We start from the raw sequence: 26,481 nt of genomic DNA on the forward strand, positions 1-26,481 counted from the left end.
TAGGTTCTACACCCTAAATCTGTCTGTCTGTGCATTAACTACTGGGCCTTTCATCCCTGCCTACACAATTTATATCTCTAGGGCTGTGTCAACAAGGTAAGGATACTGATGCTGGCAACACCAGGGACTGAACCGACGTCTTTGACTGCTAAAAGCTTGACTTTCCAACAGAAACCTGTCACCAACTTGCTTCCCCTGTAGGTTCAGTTTGTGTAGTAAGAATAAGGAGGGAAATAAAAAAGAGGATTGCTTAACAAATTACATACCTAAACTGTGTGGCTGACTGAAGCACAAAGCACAGGTACTTACTTCACGCCACAACTTGCATGTCATCGTAGGAAGTTTAATTACAAAAATTCTCTTGGAAAGGTTTCCTTATTGCTGAGAGAAATTCATAACCTACAACGTCCCCGTATACAGAAAGCAGCTAGATGTAATTTTTGACCTTGAGATCCACTGTTTGAACTCTCTTTACTGGAGGTACAGCAGTTACAGCTAATTCATATTCAGATCAGACTTGGTATACGCTTTCCCAGATTACCTAGTGGTTCCTATCCTATAACTGCTCCTAACCAGGAGTAAAATACTTTTGAACAGCAATCCATATTCTATCCCACAGTGCTTCAGTGGGTAAGACAGGTTTGTGTTTTACCAGAGGTCACAATTCTGCACAGTAATAATCTTCTACAAACCCCAGCCCTGCTTTTTAAAGAGTATTAGAGGGAATGCACATTCAACAGCTTGTCCTCAGCAGTCCTCAGGCTGTACACACCATTCTTAGGCAGTAATAAAGATAGTAAATCACACTAGGAACTCAAAGAGCAGTTATAGTGAAAGCTTTAATTCCTAATCTATTGCTCAGGTAAAGGAATTTATCCCTGTGCCAACTTGGTTAAAAAGTCTCTTTATTGCTTTAGAAATGCAAGCAAGAATGGTCCTGCACCACAGCAATTATCCACTAGCTTGAATTTAGCACTATATTATGGGTTAAAAATGTTAATGAGTATTTTACAGAGAACAAAAAAATGTCAAACGACTATTCAAAGAACCAGTACATAATGGACAAAAAAACCCTAACGAACGACGGGTCTTGAAACATTTTAGTCCTTGCAAAAGGCTAACTGAGAAAAATAAGTGGAATTTGCCTAGAAGAAGCATTCTAGACCCTTATTATGAATCAAGTAATTTCTCATTAAACTAAAAATTAAACTGAAATACCAGTTAACCAGAATGCTGTTCAAATAACATTAAAAGTTCAAGCAGAACTTCTAAATGTCTATTAGCTGTTGCTGTTTATTTGGAAAAGAAATGGTCATAAAAAAATCATGAACTGATGCAGCAAGGATGACAATTACATGTAAAACCCTTTCATAGACATAAAAGAATGAACAAGAGAAAGACAATTTAGCTTCTGTTTTCTTTTACATGTTGTACCTCCCATATCCTCTGCAGAATGTAAGAAGCAAAGGGTGGCATTCCTGGAGGTCCACCAGCAAATTCCATCAGCATGGTCAGCAATTTGAAAAAAGGATTGGCTGCCTGTAATGCATAAAAATAAAAATATCCATTTTGATCCATTTCATTTCATCCACTAATTTTTTCAGAGACTTTAAAAAAAACCCCAAACATTTGCATAAAAATATATTTCTATGAACTTTTGACATGAAAATTTATATTACTTTTAAACCCTTATTATTATATCTGTAAATAATCCACACACATACATATATATCTCAATAGTACTGTATCCACATGTGGATACAGTAGAATTAAGCCACTTCTTATATAGCTAGTGCAAGGCAACATGATCATACTAGGCAGGATCAGTCTACTAGAAATCTGAAGTTACGAGGAAATAACAGTACACGTTCTCTGACACAGACACTATTCTGAACAAAAAGTTGGGCAACCAAGCTGTACAGTCTTGAATTCACCAATTTATCCTGTTTTACATAGATAGAAGATTTCACTATCTCAGAGAAGCTATTATTTTTATGTATTTGCATAACACGTAACATGGATCGTGAAAAGTTCATCCAAAAGAATCACGTTTTGAGGGTTTACACTCATCACTATTTTCATACTGTCTTCCTCTGAAATGACCACCATTTCTACTGTAACATGTTGGATCTAATATGAATTTTTATTTTTTTTAAAGTTTTCTAAGAGCCACCCAGCTTTTAACAACGCTTCAATAAAGTGGTTACTACTATTAATATATATTTTGCACCTCACCAAAAATGTCTCTGGTGCCTGTGTGTATGTGCAAAGCAAAAAAAGCATAAAAATGTAGCAAATGCTAGCGTGACAGGAGGGAAGTAGACTGTCATCTGATAGTGCCCATTCTATCACACAAAGCAAAGCTGTCATGAGAATGATGTAGTATGCGCTTCTTTTCCAACCATGATCATGCCTCCTCTGCTAGACATGCCCTCAATTTTTCCTGATTATTTTTTCTTTTCTGACAGCAGTATACAAGAATGTCCTTGTGTGAGCATACACTTCTGCACTCTGTATATATTTTCCATGTGGAATCCATTTGGAACTCTCAGTATTTTTGTTATTACCAGGGCAGGAATTTATTCTGAGAAATGTGTTTGCATGCACAGAACTGCAAAATAGTGCCCCAAAACTTGAACCACCAGACGATAATTACGTATCTCCACTTATTCTAGCATACACATTTTATTGTTACCAATTTTTTTTTTATTCACATAGGTGGAGAATCTAGAAATATGTTATTTGGCTTTGAATAAAACTTTCATCTTAAACCGCATACCAGATTTCTGCTTTAGAAAACTTAATATACAGTGCAGTTAGACTTCATCGAATGTCACAAAAACTTCCATGGATCATCTTCCATGGAAGATTTTTGATTAGTAAAGGATTATTTAAGTAATTTAAAACAGAAAAATATTAATACAAATTATTTAATATACAGGTAGTATGTTTACATACCTCAGGAGTCAACTTTGCTATAGATGTGAAAAGCATGGACACAATCTTAAAAACAAAACAAACAAAACTCACTTAGACTTGTGCTTATTCAGTTAAAATAATAAAAATCACCCCATTACACTTCTTAGATAAGATTTTCAACAAATAGCTGTAGTTTCTGATACTTACATGTTCTGCAAGTCGATTATTGTACCGACACAAACTGAAAATGAGATTGCAAGTTTGCCTGATGTTGATACCATCACGGATATGTTGAAACAAAAAAGGAAAACCCTGAAAGAAATAATAAGATACTAGTACATTGTCTACAATTACATATGTACACATACATATGTGCATTTTTTTTGAGGCTCATACAGTCATATTTAAATTAATTACCTTTCCTCCTGTTAATGCTGCCATGTCGTTTTGTGACAAAGTCAAATGCCTAAAATACAAAAAACCCTTTATCATTTTACTTCAGAGATTATTAAGTAAGGTTAAGCAGAAATACAGGACCGAGTGTTAGTTTATATTCTTCTGTATCACAATACACAGAAGAAAATAAAAGTATTGAGATAAAATTGAACAAAAATAGTAAATATTTTCTACTCAGACCGAATAAAAAAAGAAATCCAAATGTGGGCAACTGAATGTGTTCAAGGATTTAGCCTGAGTCTTTTGTTTGGTCAACAATGACAAAACATTTCTCTCTCCAATGGTTAAAAATAGAATGGGCCCATATACAAGCTCATTTATGCTGTTGAAAAAGCCCACCCACCCGCCGCATCGATAAAATGCCTAATTCCTTTCTGAACAAGCTTAGATTAGAATTTACTTTGGGTTTTCAGACGCTCTTGCCTTTCTGAGCGAGACTGTTCAACTAGAAGAGCAATCAGGGCAATCATCTTTTCAAGTGCAGCAGGCCTGTATTTTTCTTCTGCTAAAGAAAGTATATCTTCCTCTTCCTCCTCCTCCTCCCCTTCTTCCTCAGAAAGTACTTCAACCTGTGGCTGAAGGAAAAAAAGGTAACTTCAGTGTGGACATTTTAAGCCTTAATTTCAAAGAGCCTGTACATGGTTTTGCACATATTCTGTCCTCTCTTTTATTCAAAACAACTTAATAAACTTGCACGAATCAAAACAGGTAAATACCTAATCGCTTGATTTTTCATGCTGAAGCGTTCATTTTGCATAAGCTAAATTGTATTTACAAATGCAAAAGTTGGTTGAAGTCACTACATAGCCTGATATGGTGGTCTATTTCATAAAAAAACCCAAGTACCTTTAAAAGCTTAAGTTGTACAATAGAAGTAAGCAATCGTTAACATTAATAGCATGATGAGGGCAACTTAATTGCTTCTACACTAAACAGAAAACACTGGTTTATAGCATAGCCAATTCAGCATCTTTTTAAATTATTATATTCACTTAAACATTGAAAAAAATTGTATGAGTGAAGCAATTTTAATTTAACAGCTGAAAGATGGTTCAAGAGACACAGCACTAATGATCACATGTAAAATATGAAAGACGAGTTCTTGTTATACAAGACATTCAAACTTACATTTTCAGGTCCTTTAGTTCCCATGTAGAAATGGACCATTGTAGATATGGCTTGCAGTGAAAGCAAGAACTGGCTCTGAAATACGTAGATATTGAATTATTTGAAAACACATACATGCATATGCATACCTAATTCCCAAAACTACAAGGCTATACTTACTTCCTCTTCTCCCATTTTGGCAAATTCGTAAAGAAAGGCAAAGTACTCCGTGAGATGTTTACTGTGAGGCTTAACACCATGCTCCATAATTGACAAGAGCGTCTTCACAAAGCGCGTCACACAAGAGCGGCTGCCAATGTCTTCCACAGGACCATCTATGTCATCCGAACTGAAAGCAAAAATCCAATTTAGATACTTCAACACAACACATGGAGCATAAAATCATCTTGAGCCAGTCAAAAAAGAAAAAAAAAATTCCGAAAAACTTCCAGTTTTCTACTCTGTCCTACTATCATACTCCGATCTCTAACACTTTCTCTTATGCCAAGTATAGCCTAGATGACAACATGGCTTAATGTAAGGTAGCATCTATCACTCAAAATGTTGAAAGGTTAATAAAACTAGTATTTTGAATCAATGATTCTAGTCAGGAAAAGAATTCTTAGAAAAACAGTATTAGGGGATCTGCTATTTAAAATCATCTTCTCGGTTTGCACGTCACATTTCCTGAGTTTCAAGAAAGAATGCTGTTATAGCTAATTGTACTGTGGAACTAAGGCAAGGCAGTCTGCTAAACACATATACAAGATGCTGACAGGGCAGAAAACATGCACTTTCAACCTTATTCATCTACTGAAAGTTGGATCTTATCACTGAACAAAACAAATGACAGAGTCTTTTAAAGTAAGGCTTACAGAGAAAACTAAATTCTATTTTTTGCCATGAAAACTGTATCTTCACATCCTGAATTTTGTTATGGCAGTATAGTTATTACAAACTCTGTCATTTTTGGTCTAGAAAAAAGTTATTGTCAGGATCACAAGCTTAACCCAAGAGATGAAAGAAAAAACACTTTCTTCTTTTTCTCATTATCTATCAAAAAGAAGAAATATTTCATAATTGGAGACAAAGTGACAGTTTTCTTGAGAATTAGCAGTACAAAATAGAATCCAATAGGTTTTTTCCTACTTTTTGACAAAAACTGTGATTTAGCTATATGACACAGAATGAGACTCTCATCTCCAGCCTCTTTCATCGGAGGCACAAATCAAAATTTGCACCTATATGCCTCTGAATTTGCAATCGGATTCTCATGTGTAAGTAGTGAGATTTACACTTGCAGCGTATTACTGGCAGTGAAAAGAAAGACTGCTGAATATCTAGTCTAAGGAAACAAATGTTTCAAACAATGTATCTTTAGACACTGGCTTTTCCAACCACAATAATATTTTTAAATAAACCAGAACATTTTGGGTAGAATAATAAACAATTAAAACAGTACTATTTTAGGTTTATAAGACCATTTTGAATAATTCATTAAACCAAAGCAATTGCTGTAGCACATGTAATAAATATAAGTTTTCAGGTGTTATTATTTTACCAGTCTTCCATTCCTGGCTGGAGATAAAGATGTGCATGCACTGGCCTCAGCCTCTGTATCACATGAATACACAAACGCTGGAACATCTGCAAATGCATAAGTAAATGAACTCCACATGTTCATTCTTTTACATATATGTCAATACATATTTTCTAAGCCAAGAATATTCTGTCTCCTATGCGATTCAAAGTTAAAGCTGAGATTGAGATGAGCACATTCCATTTCTAAGTGTATTTTAACACATTGTTTTTTAACAGCATAGTCAAACCTGGTTTTATAAACAGATCTGATGGAGGAACCCTAAAAGTTTTTAATATTGCTGTGCACTGTACACTACTGAAAAAATGACTTAAGACTGCTGTTCATAAATGTTATTTTTTCTTCAATCTCTATCTTCTGAAATGTTTAGATATTTTTGGCAAGGTTTTTTTATTTTACCTCTGGCTGTAAGAAAATTTTAAGGAAATTCCTTCCAGTAATTTTTAATTTATAAAACATTCATCAATGATTAGAGCTTTGCCTAACATCTTGCATAGAGTTCTCCCATGAAATATATTCAATAATGGGTTGCATACAGAAACTATGTATGGTTCTATATGGAAATATTACTTTAATAATCAGAAAAGTTAAACCAATTGAAGGGTTCAGGTGAGATAAAGTAATTGCTAAAGTTTTACCTAAAGAACTTGCAATAGAAATATACTTGTAAGTGAAACTATTAATACTATTTGTATCTGTGACTATCCAAATGCTACTAATGTAGGGTTTATTCAATTTTAAACATTTCCAGAAAAGGGTATTAGCAAAACTTTGTGGCATAAGGTTATAAAATGAAATCTATCTACAAAACCCAAAGGCAGAAGTTTAGAAGTGAAGCTTCCATTAGGAGTACTGAATGTACATAATTTATTATTTTTTATTTTCTGAATGTGTGTCTTGACACATTATTGTTGAATCAATTCAGAAGAAAAACATTTTTAATGTAAAGTGTTCAAATTTGTAGAGATCATGTGGGAGTTGTAGAAAACTTAATTTGTATCTATTGTGACATTTTGTGATCCTAACTGTACAACTACAGCACTACAGCAATATTGATTTTGTTTCAAACAACAATAACGCTCCCATGGTCAAATATTTTCTCTAAAACTTATGCAAGAATAGAAAAGAGTAAGATAATTACAGGTATTAATAAAAACTTGCAGAATCTTTGTATGTGTCATAATAATTGTCCATTTCTGTTCAAAGGTCAAGTAGTCACTTGACTTAAAAAGGAACATTTTTTCTTACCTGTCTCACAATCTGATTGGGACACTTTATTAGAATCTGCATTGGCCACCAATCATCATCAGCCATACGATCCAAAAACCACTGCAGAAGATACATACTTTGTTAGTTTTGTTCCAAACTTGTTCTAGTCCAATCTTCTTTTTGCATGATATTAAAGTCTGAAGAGAAATTGATGTTACTATTATTAAGGAATAAGCAAGTATTAATCCAAGGGAAATCTAAATGTCTTCCATGCATGACAAGAAAGGAATAAAGATCAATAGCAGTAAACATCAGTGTAAGTTTATATCCAGTATCTTCTTATCCCTGGGTTCTGCATCCCATTATTCAATACTCTGGAAGGACACGCTTATCCTGAAAAGTGATGTCAACAGAATAAAAAATGATGCTTACAATGAAGCATAAGCTGAAGAATCTTGTAGAATAGGGATAGGCTTAAACAAGAATGTAGTTACTGAATTAGATACCTTTTGCATTTTAAAACGTGGAAAAGCCTTACTACCTCCAGAGACAGAAAATGTATAAAAATACCAGAGAATGATTCATTCAAAGTAAGACTCAGCAAATAATACAACTAAGTATTCTGACTCCACAAATTTTGTTTTATTCAGAAGGAAAAGCAGTTTAAATTAAAGAATCCAAGTTGTTCTTTTTAATTGTACCTGAGTATTTTTTACTACATTAAATGTCTTTGCTCATTTTAAGCATCTTAGGACTATACCATACTAACAAAACCATATCACCCAAATACTCAGTATTATATAACAATTTAACAAACTAGAATCAATCTATAAAAGAACAATGAATTTAATTAATTTGTACTGAACAAGGTCTAATGCAGGATACAGTATGTATCAGGGTCCTTGTACATTCCAATTATCATAGAAAGTCTATCACAAACTTTCCTTCAGTATCTCAAAATTGTTTTTGCCAACACCACAGTGACTTTTTGTCTATAGTTTCTCAGTCCCTCTCCCACTTTGTCGCAGACTCCCTTCAAGCAGCATCCTGAAAAAATTTATATAAAAAAAAACATTCTGCCATTTTCTTCTCCTTTTTCCAGGAATTTTAAGTCTTTCTACACATTGGGTACAAGATCCTCAACTTCACAAGCAAGGCACTATATGAATTTGTTTTCAGCTAATTCTAACATTAGCTGTTCTTACTCTCCTTCTAAGCTTCTTCATTGCACTGCTGCCTTTTATCTTACTGCCCTCTTCCCCTGGATTCAACTCCAGTTCCTGCCATTCTAGTCCTTAAACAGTAGTCTCTTTCCATTTCTCTTGTATGATTTCATTTAAACACCTCTTAATTACACAAATCCGTATGTAATAAAATAAAGAGGTTGTGACACCGTGTGTGTTCTAGTCCAGTGACAAAGTGATTTTGACCTGTGGTCTCACCATAGGCTTCTGAAAACAAAAGTCAAGTCATTCCCCAGAATCTGCAGTATTCAGAGAGGATGAATTTAATCTCATAGTGCACAAATATGCCAAATACAGTAGTTCATAGTCCAAAATATTCCAGGGATACGAACCTCCAGGAAAGTTAAACAATATATAGAAAGTTGGTTTGTACTTTGCTGAGTTCCTAAGTCACTTACTTCACAAGCAGCCTGACTGTTATTAAACTGTTTTGTTAACAGTTCAATCCACTGAAGCATTGTAGGCTGTAAAAAGAAATACAGAAAAAAACTGTAACTTAAAATAATAAATTGCAACTTAATCTTTAAACATTTCTAAATGGTTAGTTAGAACACTGAATCTTAAGAACATAGCTACAAACACTAAATGCTTTACAAACTGGTAATATGTTGCACCTATACAAAAGCAACAGTACATACATTGAAACTAATGCAACTAGTACCTACATATTTGGACTAATTGTCCAATTACACATTATTACATATTCTTACTAATCCCAGAAAAGCTAGAATTAGTAGCATTATGCCAACACAGATGAGAAAGAAGTAAAATCTGACTGAGAATAAAGATGTTTCAGATACAATAGAAATTTCTTGTTGTTCATGCTAGTATTTATCCTTTAAAATTCATGAGCATAACTGTTGCTTAGTGGTAAACACTCCCCTCTGCATGAGACTAACAAGAGCTTGTTAAGATCTGAATCATCCAGGAATTTTCAAATGAAAAGACGACAAAATCTGTTGTTCCTGATGCACTGCTGAGGCAGAGTAGGCTAAAACCAGAACTCGGATTTTTTTGCATTGCGCAGTGTTTACTATAAATGTGTTAAATGACACTCTTTAAATATTAACTTGGTATCATCTATGGTACTTAATATGTCTCTAAATCACACTTTTAAAATGAAAAAGTACAGATATACTTTTCACTATAGTCATGCAGTTAATTAATGAGAATTCACAAGTAAATAGAATACCTTTTCCTTTGAATGAATAAATGTCTCTAGTACAAAGGAAGTGCTTAACTGGAAAAAAAAAAATATTGCACCATTAATTAAGGAATGCCTGAATTAAAATGTGAACAAGGTAAAATTTAGAATAAGCATGATATACTTTTGAAGTACTTACCTTTGCAGTCATCAGGGAAACCGCTTTTGGATCTGGTAGTGTGCTTGGGATGCTACTACACAACTGCCACATAAACCTAGAGTCAGTAATTTTATTTGTTAATTAAAATAAATAATGAAAATCTGCAAGAAGAAAAGAAGCATTAATATTACATTTTTTAAGAAAAACTTACCCAAAATATGTATGTTCAAAAATGTTCTTGTCTTGAAGAAACTGCATGTTATCATGCCATATCCACTGAAGAAAAAATGCTAACATCAGATACAACAAAGCAGTTTACTTCACTACATAAGCATGATTTTAGGAATATTTAAACTCTTGCCATGGCTAAGAAAAAAATTTTTCTGATGAAAAATTATTTCTGAAAACATTTTCTTCATTTTAAAGGATTGGCTCAAAGTTGTTTTATTCATACTATAGCAAGTATTAGTTTTGCCTGCCATATGACTGCAAAACAGAGCTCAGAACCTTCTCCTCTTTCTGTGATCTCATTTTTACAACTTACATTTTTAGGCTGAAATTTTGAGAACTAGTCCAACATGTTAAAAAAGAACCACAGTTAAGACCATATTTTGATGTCTGCAATAGCATAATAACTTAAAAAACGCCCCAAAACTCTCTAAACACATAGTTTCACTAATTGAGATCAGTTAGAATTTCCAGCAGCCTAGCTAGGTATGTCTAAAGGTTGAAGTTCTGACTCAAAGCCTGATGAGCCCTGTGAACTTTTGATAAATTCTTAAAGAGTAACACTTGAGATTCCATCATTAACCAGAAAATGATTTCATGCCAGGCCCCCCTGTTCCTCTCTCCAAAATGATGTTTTTGACCAAATCTGTTTGTAGCATTTTTCATATAAAAACAGTTTAAAAGTTTAACTCTGATAAAATCTATTATTATTTTTAAGACTGAGAAGGATAAAAAGCACCATTTGATTTGCTGACAAGGGATGAAGAGTCTTTTTAAGCTAAGAACCTAACATGTGACAGATGATAAAGCAATACTTCTGGCCAGAGGGAGCAGGGAAACTGGCTTTTCATGTGATAAAAAGGGAGAAGAATGTCTTACAAATCCCACATTGGGGATATATCTAGCACAGCCAGATCCGTAGTTAAATACTCTGCTCCTGTGCACTGCCTTTTCCAGTTCCTCAAGCCATACATGGCTTAAATAGTATCTTTACATAAATAGCCAGGTATCCTAAGAGCAGCCCTCATCACTGAGGAGAACAGGGAGCTGTAGCTGTTACTGGGTTTTGTTTCCCCTACCCCTTTTACTAACACCTGGGCTACACTATGACTATGGGGAGGAAGAGATCCTTTTCTGACTGATGCTCCCCATCATAAGCACAAACAGTCACAATCTTATATTGCTTTCACATAGAATTTCACAACCACTAGCAAAAGTGCAAACAAACAGCTAGAACTATTCTCTTATTCTGTCCCACCTCAAAGCAGTAAGTTGCTGAGGAACTGAAAAATGAAAAGGACAGTGGTTAACAAGAATACTTCCTGTAGTATTGCAACTATTCAGAAAATCTTGATAAGCTCTCACAAAACCTGAAAAACAGTGCTCTACCATTTTTTACCAATAAGATGCAGAACGATTCAGATATCTGAATTAGAAAATACAGGACAGAATGAGAAAACGTCTAAAATTTACATACAGTGGAAATCTTAATTTACTTCCTAATCAAATGACATTCTCCTAAGGAAGACAGCTAAATGAAAAGACTGTCATCTTACTGATTTAAATTATATTCACTTTCCTATGTTTATTCAGATTCCTAATTTGTTTAGGATTTCCTAGTATTTTAAAATTGGTGTTAAAACAAATCAACTTGTACCTCCAACAATTCTGATGAAACATCAAATTTGTAGTCTTTGCCATTTTCTTCCTCTGGTTCCATCCGTTTATAAAACAGCATGTAAGCACTGTGTGTCTTTAAGAAAAAAACATCTGTATAATTTTTGCTTTCAGAGATAAATCATGAAAGTAGAAGTATAATCATATAACAAGTGTTTGGAAGAGAAATACCTTTTCAAATGAGAAGTCCATAAATTTATCAGTAACAGAATCATAAGTTTTTGTCTGTCAAGAAAAAAGTAAAACCATTAATTACAAGCGTTTTTTTAATGGTCTGGTTATTGGCAGTTTGAGATAAATGTGCAAGTGAACTATTTCATTACATTTGCAGGGAGACTGCTGACAATTTATTCTTTGCTCAAAGTAGTCTTCCTTCTTTTTTTTCTTCTCCAGTGGCCTATTCTGATTTTTCAAAGTCGCTGTATAATATTGTGACCTACATCTCCTGCTATTTCCTGTCTCATCTATCTCATTGACACTTCTTCTTTTTAGACACTTGAAGGTATTTTATCCATTTGCCAAACAAAATATTTTGTTTTATTTCTGCATATTGTCTTTATCAGACAAGAGTTTTCTTATGCACGGGACTGTTTTAGTAAGATACTGCATTATTCATAATTTGTTTTATATAATTATATATAAAAAATTATATACAAAAATGATCAATTCAAGCATAACCTGAGAACATTTGAGTGTCGTTCAACAGTTATTCGTATTAATACAGTGTAAAAATATCCAGACTGATGTCACAGGGCAGTGGGCTGACCCAAAAGACAAAGCTAATACTGTATTAAAAAACCTTGCACTACTGAAAGCAAGCAAACATCAACTTAAGAAATTTTATCTTCTTACAATAAAAGGAACAAGCAAAACTATTTAAGCCTGTAGATCCATTAGCTTGAAAATCACTTACTAAAATCAGAGCTCAAACCTTCCTGCTGAACAGCAGCATAAGCTGTACACAGATCTGACAGGTTTTTAGTTCAGTTCTGTCACCAGTGAAAAAGGATCTGACTGTAAGAGGTTCACAGACCAGAATATGGAAGTTCCTAACACAAGACATAGACAAAGATCAAAAAGCCCTGTTTCTCCACAATAGGCATAAGCTTGAAGTAATTATTCCTTCAGTCAAGCCTGAGCAAAGCAGCCATCCAAGCAAAGTATTACTAAATTAGTTGCATACTCACTTTTTAATAAGTAAATAAATAATACGATGATAAAAACCAGATATAGTGAAGAAATACCTCTTCTTTGGAAAGAGACTTCACTAACTCATTTTGATTCATTAGTAATACCTATGCTATACTTCTGACACCTGTCTTTTAAAAGCCACATAAAAATACTTCGATTCATATTCACAAATCAAATAATATGATAGTTGGTACAGCAGAAATTAAGACCCTTCTCCTTCATCATCTTAACTTCTGTTCTACAGAAAGTGTAGAAAAACTAGAAAGCTTGCATCACCAGCTTGCAAGCAGTCTCACTTTGCCAAGTCTTTCATCCCCCAAAGGAGGGGGAGACCCTTTGAAGAGATCGATGGTGGAAGAACAGCTAACTAGATGAACGTAAGGTAAAGTATCACCTGCACAACAAACATGTCAAAGGTTTAATAAAACCCAGCTAACACTTCTAACTGTTTTTGTATACATTCACAACAGATGGCAGACCAAAGGTGAACACCATGGACTCCTTCATGGAAGTCTTCAGAACAGATATTGTAACGGTTGAATGTGACAAAAATAAAAGTCATAACTTACAGTCATTTCTCCACCAAAACATTCTGAAGCAAGCTGGGCAGAATCAAATGGTTTTACTTCAGCATCATTGAAAAGGTACCTGTAAAACAGTAAGATTTTTTTAAAAACTGCTGTTTGTCTCTAAGGGCAAACAAAGCATAACAAGCACTTCAAATGATTCTTCAGATTTAAGTATTCCTATTAATTTCTAATGTCTTGTTTGAATCACAGCAAACTAAAAACTGATCCCAAAAGTGACTTCCTTTCAATAAGATCAGGAAGTCAGCATTTCAACAGTTCTTGGTTTTTCTTTTTATCAAGAGACATATTATTTTCCTCATTTTTCCACCCTGACTCTGGTACAGATAGGGTTTTAATGCAGCCAAGATCTGCCTTTTCAATCCGAGTGAAATGGAAATCAAAATTAAAAAGAGGAGAATCATTCCTTAGAACAATAGAACTCAAACTGGAAGGAAACAGAGAACATGGTACACTGTTACGATTCCCTTTGGAGCAGGGATTGGGTCACAAGTTTCAAAAATGCTCCAGCTAACTATTCTAGAGACAGGAATAGAGGAAATCTTGTCTCCTGTTCCAGGGCCTCAGCTGAGAATCTGAGATATGACATCCAGAAATGACAGGCAGAGAGTGTTCCCTGCTGTCTTATGTCACCTATCAAGACCCTCCTCCTTTCCATGCCAATGTCTCATCCCTTTCCCAGGCTACTTCTCCCAACTTTTTCTTCCTCTTCACAACCATGATATGCCCAATGTATGCAAAAGTTTCCAAAGTAGAAGTGGGATGTCATAGTTAAAAAAAAAAAAAAATTATTATTTAAAGAGAAAATAGTGCATAGCATTTATTCATCTCACTTATGTGTAAGAAGGTCCTGTCTCTTTTTTTAATCTTTGAAAAGAAGGGACAGAAAAATAAATGCTGTCAAATATTCCAGTATGTCACTGTAAATTGCATCTAGGAGGAGCTGGCCAATAGGAAAAGATGACCAGCTAGATAAACTTAAAAATCAAACGTGAAAACAATTCCACATATAAAAAGTACATTAAGAACATATTTAGATAACCTAAGTATTGTAACATCATTTCTGCCACACAGGATGCAAAGAGTTTAAAGTGAAGAAATATTCCAATTGTTGTTTCACTGAAAATGGACAAAGTGAAAAAGACCGAATTCCACAATCATAAATGTAGCTGTATGCTTGTCAAAGGTAACAACTTGATTTTATGAGGGACAAACTATTAAATCTTACTTCATTTGTACTGAAATAGATTAAAATATAGTCTTTGATAGTCCTGTCAAGAAACAAGCACTGGCTGTAATGTGAGGCTAGCATGGCATTCTCCTGCTACACCTGTGTCCAAGGCACTCCACAACTATTGCAGCTACAGCACACAGATTCGTATGCTAATAAATTAATATACTTACACCTATCAAATTCCAACATCTTGTGCTTTTGAGAGTAACCCACAGCATGTTATCTCCTATACATATATCTCCTATATTGCGTCTGACACAGTCAACAAGTTTTAGTTATTTTAAAATAAGAAATTACAAAATGTTGTTTTGCATAACTCACCATTTGTTGTTTTTGTAAGCATGGGGATTGACTATATCTCTGATAAAACTGTAGTAGTGTCCACCATCTGCTGTTCCTGTATGAACTGTTACGCCTATCAGATCATATTCGTAACTTTCAGTTTCTTTCAAATATTCACCATCTTCCTTAAAACCTGTAATAATTTAATACAGTATTTCATCAGTTATTTCCTAAACACCTGAACTTCAACATTTATGCCTTACACACAGACATTTCCTGTAGTCGCACTTAATTTTTTTTCTTTTCAGCACTGCACAATCACCACAGTCAGAAACTCCATACCCAGAACAAGCAACACAGATGCCAACTCTTGTGAAACAGTTATTGCTTTTTTTGCAAAACATCACTACTAAAGAGATCAGGACTAATAACTAAGTTATTCCAAGTTAGCACATCTTATTTATGATGGCAGTTAGCCAGCCATTTGCTGAAGTTCAAGTATTACCCTGCAAAGTCAAAATAGGCTAGCAACAAGCCATATGTAACTATTTGTAATTTCTCTCATACTTTAAAAACAAATTTAACAATAATTCAAATTGAACATTATATGAAAACAAAAATAATTGGCTGTTTTTCTCATTAAAAAGAATGTATGACTTTGGGAATATAGGTTGACTGAAACTCTTTTTAAGCAAACAGAATCAAGCATAAAATCACTAATTGTTTGCTTATATTATGTATACAGAAAGTGGTACACAGATGAAAGAGACAAAGCTTGCTGAATTCATTTTATGAGGCATACCTTCTTTTCTGTCATTTTTTCCCATGAGGAAATCTTCAGTGTAAGGTGTCATATCCAAACGTAAAGGGAATGAAAAATGCGTATTGACTTTCTCCTTCATCATGGTTACCATATTAAATGTATATCTCATTGTATTGAAGCTTAAGATACGAGGTAGTTTCTTAAAACATGCCCTTAAGGGTTAGAAACAATCATGATTTACAAAAGTTTAGTAGGTTGAATTGTATTTTCATAAAGATTTTAAACACATTTATTTCAAACATAAAATTGGAAATCCGTTGCTAAGTCACATAAATATAAAATTCAGCTATCATAATGCCCTAGAGCAGGGCAGTCTAACTGGCAGCAGAAAGGTCACATTTAGCCTATTGAACAATTCTACTTAGCCTATCATCGTGCCTTGGAAGAAACAACAAATTTATTCATATGGCACGAATGACAGTTTTCTAAAATGATGTTGTAAAATGAGTCATGAATGAATTTAACAATGCAAATCCCCTCGTTAGACAGAGTTACTATCTTGTAACTGACAAATTTCAGTGCAGAACATATCTTATATTAAATCTCATGAACTTCACAATAATGATTTTAAAGTAAGTTACTCTTTCACACACGTCCTTTTAACAGCTAGAAAAACAACTATGAGGTTTTTCATCTCTAAAAAAGAAATTTGTTAGCTGCAATACAAAAACAATATAAATTTTTTATTTAGCCTTCTCTTTATTAGCAGACATTTTAAAATATGGAAACATTTTGAAAACTACCAATTTTAATTAAGAAATTTGGGGTTAGGTATGAAACCTAAGCAATTATCCTGCATAATAACATAAGTACTAAACAATCTCTGAAATAATCTGACCTTTTAAAACCGGGAGAAGCTACAGATTTCAAAAGGTACTAATTTCTACACATTTCTTTTTATTTACATTAAAAAAAGGTCACAAACATTTTACTGTCTAGGTCATCTTTTGCTAAGATACCTTGTATTCTTTGTTTTGGAAATTTGGTTTCTTAGTTACATGCTCATTTGCACAGGGACCACATCCTCATAGGCATACACAGTAGCAAACTGAATGAAACCACAGTCCTGTCTCATCTAAAGGATTACTCTTATTCCAATAGTAATTTCAGTAATTTACTAAAAAGAAACATTAGGAATGTTTATTTCTTCTTAATCATACCTTTTTTCAGCCCGCACTTTCTTCCCACAATGAGAACATGTATACATGTTGTCACCTTCCAAGGTATCTTTAATAGTTACTTCATCAAGAGATTCCTACATATAATAAACAACAACAACAACAACAAAACCCCTTATATTTATCTTAGTTACATTTATCTTGTGCTTGCATGGCCTGCTTTACAAACCCCTCTCTTAGTTTAATTAACATTTCCATAAGTTATGAAAGTAAAGGTGGTCAAAGGCACCAAAAAGTTTGCAAGAAGAGCATGCACCTGAACTAAGAGAAGAGTTTGACAGGAAAACCAGTTCCTTATCCAAACACAAAATTTACGAACCAATTAAGAAAAAATGGTTCCAAGCTGTCCCAAAGAATTCAAGTACTTGAAATTCACATTCCAATGCGGGGATTAATAGTTGTTTAAAAAACTTGAAAACCTAAACCTATGCCAGTGTGAGTTTTAAATTAACTTCGTAAGCAATAGTACATGTATATGTAAAATCTTTTGACATTTACAAAGGAAAAAATGTCCTCTCATAAAAAATAGCCATAGCATTTTTAAAACACAGGAGTAAGTAGTGATTACTGAGTGTAACACAATCTTCAGTCAATTCCAAATAGCACCAGCTTATAGCATGTTGCATTGAAAAGGTGAAACAATTCACCCAAATTACCTAGTAATATCAACCCAGAAATACACCAAACCTAGAGTACAGGTACAGGAAGCAACAACAGCGTATGGTACAGTCTTTTATACTTGACTGCACCCATTTATAATTGTGATCTATGCTACACATCTCAGCTTGGCATTACTTACATAAATGTTCTTCATATCTGCCACCTGGCATCTTACTGTATAGAACTCTTCAGCAGTCTGACTTACATGCTCACAGTCCTAAATCACAGCAATGAAGGAGAAAAGCAATGAAATAACGCTCGAGAAGTTTAAAAAAACAAAAAAATCTTTAAAAGATAAGAATAGGGAAAGAATACTTACCAAAGAAACAACATTGTTTGTGATAACACCTCCAAACAAGCTTTTCACTGTATTTTTCTGTGAATGAATTAATAAATTCTGTCAAGGAGATTTGAGCAAATCCATAAGTTTTCAAGTTCCCTTTTGCTCCCTCTTAACTCACCAGTTCTGGAGACATTTCTTCTATTTTTGTTATTAGGTCAGTGAAGAATTCAGTCATATCTTTCTGCTCTCCAGTGTTCAGTGGCTGCTTATCCATGGTATAGGTTTTACAGAAAGGCCTTGGATTATATGCCTTACATTCACTTTCCTTTAGGTAAAAAATATCAAGCAAAACAAATCAACATAAATGCTTATATTTTTAAGTTACACAGATATACTGAACATACATATACGAATGTCTATTTAAAAAAGGACATACTTTTACATACAGTATCTCCATATGCCTTTTAGGCAACAAAGTTGTTTAAGTGCTTAAATGCTTCTGATCAAATGTAAAGCGGTTTTTAACTAAATTATTATCATTATTGTAATATTATTAAAATGTAATTTGTACAATATTAATAAATAATATTTAATAAATACTTAATAAATGAGTCATTAAAATAAAAGAACTTGGCTGAAGATGTGACACATCTGTTCAGATACAAAATATAGTATGAGGAACATCAGCCTGTATTTATGTATTTCTGGACACTACTGACTTAAACCTTGACAACTACTTAATTTCCATTCAGACTTCTCTATGCTATAAAACTGCATCATCAATTTCTCAACTGTGTGTGTTCAGAGAAAAGAATTTGCAGTATAAAGCAATTCTTTAGAATACATCCCCCATTCCGCTGCCTTGCACACTGGGAATGCAGAACTTATTTACAGCAAAAGGAACTTTGTTCTTGTAAACAACGATATACATACTGTTTTCTTTTAAGGATGTGTGGCAAGACAGTGCTTCCTGTAAATATTACCTTTTTTTGGGATAAAGTCAGTCTTCAAGGTTTTAATAATGGTAAATCTTCATATGATTTTATGTTCCTATATTATTTTATGCTTATGTAAATACCTAGATTTATTTTTTCTATGATTCATGGCAGGGACTACAAGCCTAAATTCCTTTCCTCTATTTGTCTTCAAAGTGGTTATGAATTTCTCTCACAAAAGCCAGTGCCAAGAACAAAAACACTCATCTCTCCTCAGTTTTCTTTCTTCATTATTTCACTAATTCAGAAATGCTTCACTATTTTAACAACAGTGAACACCTAGCAACTGCCTCAATTTTGTTACTCAGGCTCTGGAATTTCAAAATTTTTAGTTGCTTTTTAATGCTTTATTTCAACAGATTAACCTTTGAAACACTGGAGCAAGGAAAATGCAATGAACAAAAATAATATATTTTATTTTATCACCAGGGAAACTGGGGCAAACAAGTTGTTCCATGATTAAATGAAGAACCAAGCTCAGAACCTTTTACCTCAAGGTCCATGTGAAAAACACAATGAATAACAATGCTGTTGGAGAGACACTCATGGCAGAGTGTTTGTTAAAAAGAAAAAATAATTTATTGGGATCTTGGCATGGTGCTCACATATGGAATCAAAACATCCTAGCGGGACAGTCAGTGTTTGGTAGTGATGGGAGTCTGTTGCTAGGGTCCTTGCAGTGGTTATCTTCAGTTAGACCTGGAAAAACTCCTCAAATCACCATTTTGCTAAATTCTTATAATCCAGCTGGTAAGAGTCCTACATGACCTCCCCAGCATCTGTGTAATTCATTTCTATTGATTCACCTTAACTACGTACAAAGCATCTCTTAAATATCTTAAATCCATACTAAAGACTGTCCTATGCAGTCATTTCTGCAGGAACAGTCTTCACTGATCATTTACAAAAGTCGATTTGGAAACTGGACTAGACACAGCAGAGGCAATAGTAGCATTGTCCCAGATTGCTACTTGGAGGGCTCCTGTAAAGATCAGTAAAATACTTCATCGGGAAAGTACAGTCAATTACCCAGTTTCAAACTGGTCCATTATTGCATCCGAGGAGATGCCTGGCCAGGGAGCTCCTGGACCACTCAGAGGTTTAGCAATGTAAGTGCACAGGGTGTCCATACAGGGCACAACCCTGATACCCAGCTACACCACGACTGTAACTAAAAAGCAGACTTCATTTTCATACTCGTTAACTCACTCGTAACTGAAGTCCCATAGCTATAGTAAACACCCTGTGTTCACCTGAGCGTTCATGTGCTGGGGGTAAAAGGTTTAAATAAATGAAGGATGGTCAGACTGTGGCACCTGAGCCTGACGTTCCCATATATTCACTTCACAAACTTTTTTTTTTTAAGAACACAGTAGACAATCACTAACATTTGAGAGCTGGTGCTTGCTCATTAGAGTTGGTGCCCAATATTAAACACTATCTTAGATTAGGATTTACACTGCCTCTTCATGAAAACTATTACACCAATGTTTGCTTAACTGATTTGCTGAATAACAGCTTTAAAGTGGGTAAAAACAATTTCAGTTAAGACACTCATTTACAAAACTTAGGCACAATGGACTTAAGCTGCCAAGAATTTACATATAGAATGGTAACTACATTTTTCTTGCCCCCTTTTTTTTTTTCCTGAAAATAGGATACTTTATAAAATCTCTTCTTTAGCACCTACCATTAAGTATGTAAACATTTTCTGGAGTTCTAGTAGAGTGGTCTTGTGTTTCATATCTTCTGAATACTAAAAGAAATTCATAAAAGACGACTTTATCTTTTTGTTTATAACTTTCCAAAAACAGCCCTTAAAAAGGTAAAATAATCATCTTTTTAAACAAAAAACCAATCACTTTATTATGGACAATTAAGAAAAATTACTGTGTACAAGAACACACAGTACACTATTTTACACTTATATATAAAGTACTACCTACTCATTTTTTGGCATGTCAACATTAAACCTAAGTAAAAAAATAACTCTATTTTCTAAAAATTTACTGCAGCTAGGAGCTTTTGGGAAGGTATTACAAAAGACCATAGTAATTTTGGAATAATTTTTTTCAGTTCATAGATGTTGTGAGAGTTCTGATCAACCCTCTATATAATGCATTTCACATGCAGACCAGGAGTTTCCCTCTTTTATTTTATTTTTTGTTTTTATTTATAAATGTCTAATTCCAGATGAAGTTAAGTGACAACTACCAATAACTTAATGATAACAAAAAATGATAAGGTCACTGCCAGTTAGGGTGTTTCACACATCATATATGCCCTGTTGATGTCAGGGACCAAAACAAAGCTTTCTCTTTTACAATAAATAGCTAGAAGCAGTAATATTCTATTTCTGGAAGTTAACCAATGTAATTTATAGGACTTGCTGTACTTTTGGTAGCATGAGATACGTGCTCTGGGACTTTATAAACACTCAAGAAGAATGACTTTTAGTCTAAGAAAATGACAAATTAAGAGTTAAGAAACAACAGAAAAGTCACATAAAACCAAACTTGAATAGATCTAGTTGACAGCAACAGAAACATGAATTTGAGAACGTTTTATTACAATGCCACCTTAAGAACCTACTGCATTACAAATACATTTAAAAAAAATTATAAATCTCTTCACTTTAGACATCAGCAAAAGAATCCAACTGAACAAAAAGCAAACTAAATCCTGAAGAAATATTCTTTATCAAGAAATAAGTCTTAAAAGTAAGTCTATATCAGCATTTGCACTGATTCTAAATTTAAACTTCTATGAAAATCCACACAAGGAACATAAGACCCCAAAGCATACCTTTGCAGTAAAGATTGCTTGTCTGGCCTCTGGTATCATGTATAGTTGCTGAATAGTGGATGCCAAGTAACACGTTGCTCCAAGATTAGTTAGACCCACAAATCTACATTCAGCACGAACATCATCATGTGGCCAATAATCCCACTTGTAAGGTGCATGGGAAGCTGTAAAAAATATGAATCACACATGCAGAAAAAAAATCAATTCAAAGTACAATTTACAAAACCATAAATACAATTAAAGGCTTTATGCTTACATGAATAAAATGCATCCTGTTTATGCATTCTACATTTACAGACATGAGCCAGACTGTACCTGCTCTTTAAGAAAATGCACTATAGGTACCTCAGGAAAATCACTTGATACAGCAGCAAGCCCTTCTAGACGCCACGCTACTTTGGGCTGCAACTGATTTGCTGTGCTCTCCAAAGCACTACTCATGGCAAGTATCATCTCTTACACTTGTTCTAGTGGTAGTATTACATATAGTAATGGTCTTCCAGCCTCTACCTTTAAATTAAACTTTGGTAAAACCACATGATGTTTTCATCATCAAGTGCATCCATAAATTCTAAGCATTGGCTGCTATGCATTTTTTTCTACATAAGAAATGGTTTTTTTTATAATACAAGCCAACCATAGCTCTCTCAACACTTCACTGCCTAAACCACTGAGAACATACTTTTAACTGGTAACATACAACCTTTACAAGCTCCCAAACGTACACCAGTCATTCCCCCAACACAAAAATTACTCATAATTTCTACTACCCATTCCCATGCACCCCTATGTCACATCGTAAGAAAGCAAAGCAGAGTCTCGGCACCCAGAGACTCAAGTTAGGGAGCCTTTCCTTCACATAACAAAACACAGATTTGGCATCAGGGATAACCACACATGAAGCAAGACCTTTCTTTTCAGAAGAGAAGCTGGTTTCAGAATGACATCTACTACAAACAATGCCAGGCTAGCAAAAGATCTTTTTGACCAGTACAGAAGATGGATAGATGCTTATCAGAGATAAGACACAAAAGTGCAGTGAAATGAAGTGGTTGACTATACACAAGCTTGAATAAACTTGGAAACAGTTTTTATAGGAAGAGAAGGAATGTTTTTTACTGCACTTCAAAGCCATATATACCAAAGAAATCTGCTATCTACAAGAAAAATAGGGGTAAGCAAGAAGTGAATTGCCTAGAGAATCAGACTGAAAAGACATTTTCCTTTCCTGTAAGTTTTCTGTTCCTCTATATTTTGTACCAGATGTAGCAATCTATTTCTTACACAGCATGGCACTAGACAAGTTAGGCAAGCCTGACAGACTCTTCTTAATAAGCCTCGTTCTGATATGGCTGCCAAGAAATCAGAAGAATGGGAAAGTTCTCCTCATCTGCCAATCAAGAAGATGGTAACTAGACTAGACAAACCATTTGTAAGGGATTAGTACTGCTTCTAGACACTGACAGGCTTCTCCTTCTAGCATCCCACACAGGAGAATGGAATGGGGAATTAATCTTTGAGCTGCAGAGGCAACTAGATGACACAAGCACTAAATTACAGAGGAATTAATCCAGTGTCCAAGAAAATTCACTGCAGCCTATCTTCCTTGGTATGCAAGAAGTTTGACACAAAAACTTGCAATGCATCTACCTTTGCCAGTCATCCCCAAGGATATCATTCTCCAAAAAGGTAGTGCCCTGCAAATAATTCAGCACCTCTACTGAAGTATATGTTCAAATATAAAGAAAAAAAGCAAAAAAGTAATCTGGATTTATTTTACAATCCGCAAAATTTATGTGGGCTTAAGATTTAAATTTTAAATCCTTAATTATTTTGTCAAAGATTAAAAGCTCGTTAAGGATTCTTCTCAATTCATACTACCAGCTATAAATTCAGGAAACTATTTGGCATCCCCTGAACAGATCCTCACATCTTCAGAGAGCAGACCAACAAGACGTTCTGTTGCACATCAAATAATTGTGGTAATCTTCACTTTGGCATTAGCATCAAAACAACTTTTAGCCCTGCAGCTTCAAGTAGGAAAGGAAAGAGTTTTAATTCTCCTGTTTCAACAAATCTCAGTAGCGTGACCTCATGTTACCTGGTTACATTGGGCTGATTGGCCAGTTGAAACAAAGCTCTCCTCCATGTTTAACCTCCTAAAGAAAGTACTTAGCATGGCAGAAGAACACAAAACTCCCTCCCTTAACTGAAATCCTTAAATTGCAACATCTTAATTCACCCTTTCTGATGTAAGTACTCAGCATCTATCACTGCTTATAGCTCATCAAGTTGTAATTACAAAGGAACCAGACGACTTCTGTATACTTCATGAGAATAGTTGGGAGTATCTTCCTCCTACTTCAATCTGACAATGGGCTTTCAGAAATTTGACAAAGAATTTCTCAGGAAGATCCTGTTTCCTCCACCCTGGGATTTTTTAAGCGACTGTCTTCATTTTCATAATAAAAGCTTTCCTTTTGCATGTGGATCTTAACTAGAAAGGTAAATTTGAGCCTTATTTATGTCTATCTTCTTTATTCCTCACTGTCGTTATAGAAATCAGCCTTTTCTCAGGAAGAGAGAGGGAAACTTGTAACCAAACTTGCAATACTCATATTCTACTTTAAGCAAAATAAAACTGAACTTCTTCCTCTTCAAATGACTCTGCATTTCTCTGTATTTCACCTTCTGATCATGCTTCTGCTCCAAACATAACATCAGACACTATCTTAAACATTACCTTAATCAGCTGGTCTTGTTTCCCTCCTTTGAACTGAATGTTTTTGTTAGTCTTGGTCTTTAAAGAAAGCAAAACTCCAAAACACTGCAAGAAATTTTATGAACACAGAGGGTATCTAAATCAATCCCCTCTCCAGTAAGATCAGAGTCTGCATTAATTGTTAGCCCTCCCTGTTAAGAAAAGGGAGGAGAAAAGTCAGCTGACATCAGCTGCTTAGCAGTTCACTTCCTACGGTATCACTTGCTGAAAAAGCATGAAGGCACCCCTATGTCTTCAGCTAAAACCACTGTAACAGTGAAATAGAAAAAAGCACGCAAGTCATTCTCTTCTTCTATCCATCTATGAAGGGAGCAAAATTAGTGGAAGCTTTAAAGAAAAATGCTGCTGCAGTTAAAACTTCACTACAACTACTTCACATTATTCATAGTAGTGTAAGTTTGAAGAACAGTATACAGTTGTGCATTTTAATGTGACTGCCAGAATAGAGTCTTAGTAACATAATTTTTAATTAGAACCCTAATGTGGGTTTTTTTTGTCCCAAGGAAAATATGTTAGATATCCTTTAACAAGATGTTTTCTTTTTCAAAATTTTACTTTATTTTGCTGCATTAAAGCCATCTCTTAAGAGCATCTTGGCTTCAATCAGTTAGGAGTGTGAGGAAAAAATGGTAGAATAGCAGAGACAGCAATCAGTGAGACTAGAGGACAACAACTGTTCGAGTAGCAGGATTGAACATTTCTGCAGTGAACCACAAAACTAAAATGTTAAAACCAAAGACCAGATGGAAATTTATAATATTTTCCTTAATGTTTCTCCTAAGAAGAACAGAGAGACAGGCCTAAGACTAAGATTTTTAAAGACTAATAAGATTACAGAGAGAAGCAAAGTGGAAAAAAACAGTTTTAAGAATCTTTGGATCACATCAATGGAATAACAAGACTTTAAACAAATGAGGTATCAGAAGTCCTGTGTCAGTTGCACATCAGAAAGAGACAATGGCATTCTGCCAGTTGTAAAAAAATTAACATTTGTGAAACTGAGATATCCCTAATATGGAGCAGGAGCACAGACCAGATGGCTCTGGAGAACTCAGGAAGGGACAAACAATCTAGAGAAGAGTATTTGGAAGAAAGCAACAACTGTGGTAAATGTTATGGAAAACTTCAGCACCTAGGAATCACTGGGATTTAGAGTGAGAAAAATACTAACTGTAAAAAATGAATGATTGCACCTGGAGAGATACAGACAACCTCAGCAGCAGAAGATGCACTCGCAGAAAACAGAAATATCTGATATTTTCATAAAATATATTCTTCATAATATTTTCCCTGAACATAGGAAAATTTGGAGGCTTTTTAGAAGGCCCCAGGCATATGAGTGCAGAACACAAAACATTATTACAATCAGATTTCTCTTTTGCTTCCTGAATTGTAAGGCACTAAATCAATTCCATAGATTATAATAAATTACAGGTCCTCAGGTTACAGGAATTTAAACTGGGCATCAAGCTAAAAATGCATAATGAGAATTTGCAAATCAAAGATAAAATATTAAATAACTTAAAATTTTGGTCATTTACATATTATACATCAGAATTATGTTTCCAAAACACAGGAAGCACGAAAGCCAAGAAGCATAACAAAATTGTATTAGCACTGTAAGCAGACATCTGGGTATAGACTGAAGTAAACTACAAAGATATGAGAGACTTTGAAAACATGACAGTGCTTTAATACCCACTATATCTACAGTACCTCAGTGTGGTTCATATACTTTGGTTTACATATAAACATACCATGTTTCTTCATATTAGAAAGGGAAAACAGAAATTAAAATCCAGCACAAGCCAACGAAACATGTAAAATCCACTCTAACAATGTTATCTACGTGTCCGTGTCATTTAACAGGACCACATACTTTAAATAACCCATATTTAAGAACAGATGATCTGAAAA

The 26,481-nt window shown here is 34.4% G+C and overlaps 1 protein-coding gene across 13 annotated transcripts in view; it reads right to left on the reverse strand.

Moving 5' to 3' along the window:
• Window positions 1-26,481, reverse strand: part of USP34 (ubiquitin specific peptidase 34) — a 139,722-nt gene that overhangs the window by 17,515 nt on the left and 95,726 nt on the right. For 8 of the 13 annotated variants that reach the window (XM_052784027.1, XM_052784025.1, XM_052784023.1 and 5 more), the window contains 24 exons: window positions 21,783-21,946; window positions 20,668-20,733; window positions 18,161-18,307; window positions 18,019-18,075; window positions 17,839-17,916; window positions 17,022-17,116; window positions 15,841-16,013; window positions 15,078-15,231; window positions 13,505-13,583; window positions 11,916-11,969; window positions 11,725-11,820; window positions 10,051-10,115; window positions 9,879-9,954; window positions 9,728-9,775; window positions 8,868-8,999; window positions 7,331-7,411; window positions 6,044-6,129; window positions 4,663-4,831; window positions 4,504-4,578; window positions 3,799-3,950; window positions 3,337-3,385; window positions 3,127-3,231; window positions 2,959-3,003; window positions 1,435-1,539 (listed from right to left, as the gene is read on the reverse strand). In XM_052784027.1, the coding sequence (XP_052639987.1) occupies window positions 1,435-1,539; window positions 2,959-3,003; window positions 3,127-3,231; window positions 3,337-3,385; window positions 3,799-3,950; window positions 4,504-4,578; window positions 4,663-4,831; window positions 6,044-6,129; window positions 7,331-7,411; window positions 8,868-8,999; window positions 9,728-9,775; window positions 9,879-9,954; window positions 10,051-10,115; window positions 11,725-11,820; window positions 11,916-11,969; window positions 13,505-13,583; window positions 15,078-15,231; window positions 15,841-16,013; window positions 17,022-17,116; window positions 17,839-17,916; window positions 18,019-18,075; window positions 18,161-18,307; window positions 20,668-20,733; window positions 21,783-21,946 (2,351 nt within the window). The remainder of the gene's footprint in view (window positions 1-1,434; window positions 1,540-2,958; window positions 3,004-3,126; window positions 3,232-3,336; window positions 3,386-3,798; window positions 3,951-4,503; window positions 4,579-4,662; window positions 4,832-6,043; window positions 6,130-7,330; window positions 7,412-8,867; window positions 9,000-9,727; window positions 9,776-9,878; window positions 9,955-10,050; window positions 10,116-11,724; window positions 11,821-11,915; window positions 11,970-13,504; window positions 13,584-15,077; window positions 15,232-15,840; window positions 16,014-17,021; window positions 17,117-17,838; window positions 17,917-18,018; window positions 18,076-18,160; window positions 18,308-20,667; window positions 20,734-21,782; window positions 21,947-26,481) is intronic. The other 5 variants (XM_052784033.1, XM_052784035.1, XM_052784032.1 and 2 more) reach the window with 2 other exon arrangements.

This window comes from Harpia harpyja, chromosome 4 (genome assembly GCF_026419915.1).
Source record: "Harpia harpyja isolate bHarHar1 chromosome 4, bHarHar1 primary haplotype, whole genome shotgun sequence".
NCBI lineage: Eukaryota > Metazoa > Chordata > Aves > Accipitriformes > Accipitridae > Harpia > Harpia harpyja.